Here is a 9027-nt window from a genome sequence, read left to right as displayed (position 1 = left end):
CAGCGCCGCGGCAGGTGTTCGAACTCGGTACCTCTCGGGTACGAAGCAAAGACCGTCTCACTGAGCCACGCTGCCCCCTTTGTACTTTATAATCATAATTTACTTTTTTATGTTTTAAATTTTATTGTGTGGATTCTGTCTGAAGTGATAAATTCCAATAGTGCGTCGTTAGACCATGCTTACGTCTCGTTATTTCCTTCATAGATATGCTACACTTTGTTATTGCTTAGATCTGTATTTCTTAAATATTTTATACACAGGCTTCGTCAGAGGTAAATTCTTTAACCTCCATAAATTACATATTATACCCATTATGATCACACATGCTTCAACATGTAATCCGCTATTGATTATCCACGTATAAATTAGATTTGACCAACGTGTACTTATTTGCAGGTCTGATAACCCAAATTGTTTTGGTCTCATTGTTGTAAATGGAAATTCTCTCAAACCGAACGGAAAATATTGTCCATTACAATGGAGAGAAAGAAAAACGGAGCAAATGTGAATCATAAATAAGAGAACAACACAACAAAGCAAACGACGTTTCGGCCATTGGCCTTTTTCAAATAAGCACGATATATACATATATATATATATATATATATAAAAGTCCAAAGGCCGAAACGTCGTTTATTTTGTGTTGTTCCCTTATTTATGAGTCACATTTACTCCCTTTATCTTTCTCTCCATCCTATTGACTCATTTAGGTACCTCTAGTTTTTGATTGTGAATTATTACAACAATGTTAAAGCAGGCCCATAGTTACGTTGGATTATCTGGCATGCTAATTGGTGCACCTAGGATTTAATCTATCTAATGATTTATTTATTTATCAGTATTATATTATTATTCATCTTTCTATGTTTATTCTTGGTAGTTAAAAATCTATATTTCTTTAACATTTAGAGAATATAATCGTTTGATTACGAATAATTAACATATGTATTCCAATTTAACGCATGAGTTTGAAATTTCAGACTCTGAAGTTAAGGAATTCTACTACTATGCCCCTCCAGTATTTGATTTCTTATCAAAAACTATTTGATTTCTTATCAAAAACTATTTGATTTCTTATCAAAATGTAGTCCTTTTTCTTTTACTGTGATTGGTTCTCAATTTTACCCATTTGACATTAGGAATTATCATTGGGATCAAGAAACCATTACGTGTCAAAATCTATTTTTTTTAATTTAGTGAATCTGGGTGCACGGCGTGTAAACCCCCCCCCCCCCCCCCCCCCCCAAAAAAAAAACAAAAAAACTAGAGCTTTTATATAGAGCAATATCCACCAAAGGTGCTCAAAGCGCTTTACAAAGGATCCCTGACCAACAGCAACACGAAGCATGTAGAACGAGACGCCTTAGGCGATATTACAATTTTTTTCCGACAGAGACAACACTGTTGACGGCCAGGTACTCATTTTACACCTGAATACGATGAGAGAATGTGAGTAAAGAGTCTTTTCCAAGGACTCAACTATGCACCAAGCGAGACTTGAACCCAACTTTCCGATCCGAAAGCGAGTCATACCACAATACCACTACTTTTTTGTTAAATATATGGTAATGTGGACGTTTCGTAAATTATTATTATATATATTTTTGTTGCAATTACGCTGTGCTCAAAGGACGTGTGTGTGTGTGTGTTTGTGGGGGTGGGGGGGGGGGGGGGGATGATAAAATTTTCGTCTTTTAAGTTTAAGTCACAACTTTTTCAATCAAAGTCGGTTTCTTCTAGACCGCTCATCCTGTTTAAACTTCATCTTTGATAAAACTTTGATTTGAAAGAGTTGCTGATATTTGATACAATGAAAGGTTGGCAGAGATTTCCAACAACTCTTAAAGTCTTTGTTTATGGAACGGAACTTTAATTTACCACCAAAACGGTAACACTTCTTGTAGCCCAAGTTCTTGACTTGCTACAATCCAAAAATACTAAAAAGAAGGACAAACTCAGGTGGAAATGTTTTAAAGAAGATAGACATAATGACTTGTGCTCATGGGCGAAGGTATTTTTGAGAGTTGGATTATGATTATAGTAACACATTTTACATTTATTAATTCTGTAGATTCTAATTTCTACCCACTAATCTCTGATCTCCATAAAGGATGATAACCACATATATATATAATATATATATATATATATATATATATATATATATATATATACACATATATCCATAAATGACAAATGACTTAGATTTGTCGTGTTATCGATAGACAATAGAAAGAAAAATATACAAGTAGACTTATGAATAGATAAATAAATAGGACGAAATACTACTCTGATAGACAACATATAGAGGGATAAGTAAGTAGATAGAAAAATAGACAGATATATATATATATATATATATATATATATATATATATATATATATATAGATAGATAGATAGATAGATAGATAGATAGATAGATAGATAGATAGATAGATAGATAGATAGATAGATAGATAGATAGATAGATAGATAGATAGATAGATAGATAGATAGATAGATAGATAGATAGCTAGATAGATTGATAGATAAATAGAAGATAGACAGATAGATAGATAGATATGTAGATATAGGCAAGTAGGTCGATAGATAGATAGATAGATATGCCCGTAGGTAGGTAGATAAGATAGATAGATAGATATGTAGATAGATAGACAAGTAGGTCGATAGATAGATAGATAGGCAGGTAGGTAGGTCACATTTTACCTAGTTTGATCTAATTTTAAATTTTATGATTAGCAAGAACTTCAACAAGCACCTCCTCCGAATCGATTGATTAATATGAGATTTGTTTAGCTTGTTTCCATGGCTTCACCATGAGCACTGCACTTCACAATATTTCCTTTGGTTAATTTCAAGTATTTATTATAATATATTGTTCATTTCACTTAGCCGAGATTAATCCACTGATTATTGGATGTAATTGGCTCTTAAGGCTTGTTTGTCATTGAAACGCCTTTGCTCATTGCAAGTCTACTTATCATAGGAAATTCTCACATGACATATAATTTAATATAACCCAGTCCTCGCCAAGAGAAGCATTGGGGTTTGCCTCCCTGTGGATTTCATGTTTGGACAGTCTTGGGCCTTTTTTTTAAAATCAGCTATTCCCAGGTCATCTTAGCTTATTTCACTATTGATTACTTAATGTTTATGGATTGCCCCTCTTTCCTTTTCCCCCGCGGGTTCCTGTCTAGGGCCTATCTGGTGACATTGGTAGTGTCTTGTCTTTAAATATGACTTAAGTTTTTACATTTTCTTTCTTTTATCATGTTTGTTTGTTAGTATAATCGATGCTTTTCTCTTGAAAAAAAAAAGCATCTTATTTGGCCCTCTTATTTTATTGATAACTGAAGTGAAATTAATGTTATTATTGTTAATATATTTCATATTTAAGAGGTATTACAAGTTTCAAAATAATCGTTCAATTTGTCAAACCTTTAGCGGTCCCATATATATTCACATATTGTAAATGATTTTATAGTCTATTCAGTTTTTATATTAATTGTCAAGTATACCACATGAAGGTATGGAAGAATTTGGGTGCAAGAGAGAGGGGACGATTAGCTGGAATTAGAAAACGATCAAAATATTTGATAATCTCAAATGAAATTACTGTGGCAAATTTCATTTTTTCTTCTTCATACTTTTCAATTTCACTATAGTACTTCTCTCACTTGGGTAATTTTAGAATCCCGTTTATTCATCTGTATTTCGCTTCACTCAATTACAATGCTTAATTCGCCTTTAACCCCCCCCCCCCCCCCCCCTCAAAATATAGATTTTTTTTTCATTTTATATAACTCCATATTTGTCAAATGTCTTTCCAATTCCCTTAATAATGTTCCTTTATTGCTGTGGCACAGTATCTTAGTGCTGGATTATTTTATTATTTTTGATCACGTATAGTCATATTACTTTGAGAAATTTTAGCATGAAGATGTTTAACGTAAACGAGTCAATGTGTAAACATGTTGAGTGTGACTATAATGAATTAAAATAACTCCAACGTTAAACCCCAAAGAACAATCTTTTTTTATAAGTGGTATCCTAATAATACTTTTCTCATTTTATTTTTCTAAAAATCTTTCTTTCTTTAATAACAGTTCGAGAAAGCCGAAAACAAGGAGGAGCTTCACCGTGTCATTGAAAGTTTCCAGGAATCCTTGCGATCCAAAATCAATCCCAAAAATCTCAAGCGATTTGTCCAAACCTTCATGAAGTAAGTCATTTTGTCTAACCCCTTACTCTATTGGCAAATGTTCAATTGTGATCCATGGTTTGAAAGCTTTTTTATGTCGTACTGAAATTGATGCTCAAATTGAATATATGGTCAAAAATATGAAACTTAAAAAAAAAGAAACAACATTTTAACCACATTTATTATTATTATTATTATTAATTATTATTATTATTATTATTATTATTATTATTATATTATTATTATTATTATTATTATTATTATTATTATTATTATTATTATTATTATTATTATTATTATTATTATTATATATCTATTATTATTATTATATATTTATTATTATTATTATTATTATTATTATTATTATTATTATTATTATTATTATTATTATTATTATTATTTATTTATTATTATTATTATTATTATTATTATTATTATTATTATTATTAATATTATTATTATTATTATTATTATTATTATTATTATTATTATTATTATTATTATTATTATTATTATTATTATTATTATTATTATTATATTATTATTATTATTATTATTATTATTATTATTATTATTATTTATTATTATTATTATTATTAAATATTATTATTATTATTATTATATTATTATTATTATTATTATTATTATTATTATTATTAGGGGGGGGGGAAGAGAGAGAGAGAGAGAGAGAGAGAGAGAGAGAGAGTGTGTGTGTTGTTCCATTTCACGAGCACGTATTTCACTTCCTTATTTGTTGGTTACATTTACCATTTTTTCTCTGTCTTTTTCTCTTTCATGTATGTTGCCTTCAAAAACCAAAAAGTAAAAATAAACTTGATACTTGAATCTTGGTTAAGTTAATTTTTTTTTATAGAGGAGAAAGATTATAGTTTCACATAAAGTGAATAATTCCACAATTTCCTACTTCTGATCAGTCTCCAAATCTTGTTCTGCATAGATATATGGGATTGATAAATGAGGTTTTGAGTGGTTTAGAATTCATTCCTTTCAAGAAAGTGTTATAATTTTCCTTTTAAAAAAATATGCAATTCAGTTGTAATTTTTGCCAACTTAATATCACTTATTTATATTTAACGTTTCTTCACAGACGATCCAACATTACTGACAACGTTCAGAAGATCAAGTGAGTACATTTCTTAATAATAAAATTCAAAAAGAAAAAAACTGTCTTTCAAGACTTGTACAACGGTCACTACGCTTTTGATACACTGGGTAGGGTTCCTGACCTCCCATAGTGGGCAGGGTGGCACTTACTGTGTCTTCTATCCCCCTATATATGTTTTCCAATTTGCTTTTTTCTGTCTTTGTCTTAGAATGGGGTGACTTGGTTTTGCCTTGGCTCTGGCCATAGTGCTTGGCTGGGAGGGAAACAGTCAAATGCATAGTTATTGTTGTGAGAGATGATATTTTTTTCCTTGTAAATCATCTCTCTGTTATGTGTTATTAGCTTTGTTATTTTGAATGTATAACCTAAACACCTGAGTGTATTCCTCTTAGTGGGATCTTGTGCTGTTGTATGGGTTAGACATTTAGGTGATCGCAAATTAAGTACACTGATAGTGTGTTCTTGGAATCTACATCTCTTCCGTATTTGAACCCGTCCCCTTTGTCTTAATTTTTTCTTCAAGTCCTTTTTTATTGTACATCTAGAATCTTTTCACTATCCAATTTTCTTCCTTTTTACTGGCGCTGATATGACCTAAATGTGTTGCAAGCGCCGTAAAACCCTTAAAAATAAAAACAAACATTTTGATAGACACCAAGTTGAAGAAGTGAATTTTCACCTGTCAACCTGAATTTCAATGAAATCAATAATGTTGCTGGCCTATGAATTTATTATAATAACTTAATAAGCATAGAACCACATATCATTTCACCATGTAGCTTTTGTGTAACAATAATCATAGAGAATAAGACTTTTTGAATTTGTTATCTATACTTTTAAGATTTCTAAGTTACCTTAAGTTATTTTTTATTGCTATTGCATGGCCGAAATCGTTGTCTAAGAATGTAAATTATATTTCTTCTCATGCCGCAGGTGCCGTGTTCTAATGGTGACTGGCAGCAAGGCATCCTTTAACCACACCGTCTACAATCTCTTCACCAAAATGAAGGAAAAATTGAACAAGAACGAAGCTGAGATTGTCGAGGTTAACGGAGTAGCCAATGTCTTGGAAGAAAAGGTAAATTGAAAGAATAATCAATATGTGACCCACAATCTCAGTCTTGTATGATGTGGCTGTTTGCAATATTCTGAAAATTAATTTTAAAACCAAAATGATCAAAATTATAATTTTTTAACATTTGAACCGTATGGAAGGAACGAATTTGATATCACTTGGCTCTTTGTTATTGTTTTTAGACAGCAATTTTGGTGATTAGTCGCCACTAAAATATATCTATCAGATTGTAAATGTTCAAGGTTGCAGTTATTTTTGTGTGTTGTTACTTTATATCCTGCTGGCAGATGTAATAAGTATTTTATCTATTGGTTACTGGAAGGCTGAGACTGTTACGAATTGCCCCACATGTAGAATTAGAAGGTGAAAATGCATTATTTATGAAACTTATCCGTTTTAAAAAAATGTAATCTGCGACTTTTAGATGTCAGACAACGACATCAACCCTGGTTGGACAGAGTGGTGAGATACATCTAACTCACTGGGTACTGGGATTTAAGACCAGTAAGTTTTTCAAATGAGCTGATAATTCTAACTTTTGAATTGATTGGAACTATCTTTTGAAGTAGCATGACTCACAAATACATATATTTGGCGTGTTTTGTTTCTTTTCAGCCTGAAAGATTTGCAGAGAGTCTGCTCTACTTCTTGCAAGGGTTGGGATTAGGTGAGCATTTTAACATTGTATTGGTTTCTCTTCATTTTCATGGATAGTACCAATATATTGAGATAATGTCCAACATTGGTGGATGGAAAGTTTTCATGTTAGAGGAACGTCACCAAGTCCAGTTAAGCCTCTTTTTAGTGTTGGACTGAAACCAGGCAAGCTAGCAAACTATTCCTGCACTATGTTGAGAATGAAGTGACTGTATTCACTTTATGACAGTACTACCTCGCTCTGTCGCGATGTCAACAGGTATTGCCTAACAAATCATTAAGCTGCCTCACGAAAATGTTTAAACTAGGATAGGAAGCTTGAATATTCAAACACCGCATTTGACATCAAGATAGACAATTTAATAAAAGAGATAACTGTATGAACATTAACATCTAAAGAATATCAGAAATGAAGTGTGAAATATGTTGTTTTTTTTAATGGATATAGGATATTCTAGAGTGATCGTACAACTTTACTTTTCAACACAAAGCTGGCTTGTCAGAGTCTAAAGTAATTCGATGTTACGAAGGACATTTGGAGCACCCAATAGAATGATAGTGATAAAAAAAGTACCTAAAGTGGATATGAAAACATTTCAAATATATACTCCAAAAGAGGAATCATTGGATTTTGATGTTTAGCAACTATATCAAAACCATGAAAAATTGTGGGCAGAAATATAGTCCTAACGTGAACTCTATGATAAATGTATAATGAAATGTGGAAAACATGTAGAAGGCATTGTAGTCCACGGAACAACTGTTAACAAGTACAACACAATTTAGTGTGTAGATGTATTGTATAGATTGTTGCTGTTGTCATTGCTATAATTTTTACTTTGTCTGGTATTATTATTGTTGTTGTTGTTGTGGTAGTTATTATTATCTGCAAATCTATGACTCTGGCATTTGTTACGTTTTTTTTTTGCTCACATTAATTACCACATTTAATCCAGTTGTAAATGGTTACCTGTCTAAAGGATGTAATAGATATGGTAAAGTAAGCAGAGAAGGATCAAGTAACTCTAGCGTCGTAAAGCCATGAAGAATGAGCGCACATTTTAAAATTAATTGAATAATTGATAATTGTTTTTTTTTAAATTTTATCCATTTAAATGTCAACAGTTGGAGGTGTACCTATGCCCCGTGTACAGCGTTCCTCCTCCATCGACAGCAGTGGTACTCCCCCAGGCCGTACACGATCTATGTCCATGGAAGAAGCTGATATGCCCAGGGGAATCTACTCCGTCAGCCCTCCTAAGTTTGGATCCCCTACCAAGACAGGTGGAGTTCTCTCCACTAGTCCTGCCAAGAGCTAAACTGTTTGAAGTGTTTGGCTGGTACTGGTACTATAATGATGATGATAATACTATTGTTCTGAGAGTGGTAGTATGCTTGAGATTATATAATGGTGGTCTCCCTTAAATCAGGGTTGTATTTAATAAATGACTTTGTCTGGTTGCTGTTGTCATTATTATTATTATTATTATTATTATTATTATTATTATTATTATTATTATTATTATTATTATTATTATTATTATTGTTATTATTATTATTACTACTACTACTACTACTACTACTACTACTACTACTACTACTACTACTACTACTACTACTACTACTACTACTACTACTACTACTACTACTATTATTATTAATATTATTATTATTATTATTATTATTATTATTATTATTATTATTATTACTACTACTACTACTACTACTACTACTACTACTACTACTACTACTACTACTACTACTACTACTACTACTACTACTACTACTACTACTACTACTACTACTACCACTACTACTACTACTACTACTATTATTATTATTAATATTATTATTATTATTATTATTATTATTATTATTATTATTATTATTATTATTATTATTATTATTATTATTATTATTATTATTAGTTTCCCATTCATTTGATTACTTTAAAAAATAGTGAGTG

General features: G+C 31.1%; 1 protein-coding gene across 2 annotated transcripts in view; it reads left to right on the top strand.

Moving 5' to 3' along the window:
- Window positions 1-8561, top strand: part of LOC144966517 (uncharacterized protein ZK1073.1-like) — a 108331-nt gene extending 99770 nt beyond the window's left edge. Inside the window, exons 9-13 of one of the 2 annotated variants that reach the window (XM_078903141.1) lie at window positions 4109-4224; window positions 5312-5347; window positions 6263-6407; window positions 7020-7071; window positions 8187-8561. In XM_078903141.1, the coding sequence (XP_078759267.1) occupies window positions 4109-4224; window positions 5312-5347; window positions 6263-6407; window positions 7020-7071; window positions 8187-8380 (543 nt within the window). In that variant the 3' untranslated portion in view covers window positions 8381-8561. The remainder of the gene's footprint in view (window positions 1-4108; window positions 4225-5311; window positions 5348-6262; window positions 6408-7019; window positions 7072-8186) is intronic. The other variant, XM_078903142.1, reaches the window with a different exon arrangement.
- The last annotated feature ends 466 nt before the right edge of the window (window positions 8562-9027 follow it).

This window comes from Berghia stephanieae, chromosome 2, assembly GCF_034508935.2.
Source record: "Berghia stephanieae isolate SIO BIC M18660-M18661 chromosome 2, UCSD_Bste_1.3, whole genome shotgun sequence".
NCBI classification, from domain to species: Eukaryota; Metazoa; Mollusca; class Gastropoda; order Nudibranchia; family Aeolidiidae; genus Berghia; species Berghia stephanieae.
Note: the sequence above shows the minus strand (reverse complement) of the source record. Positions and strands in the feature narration are given on the sequence as shown.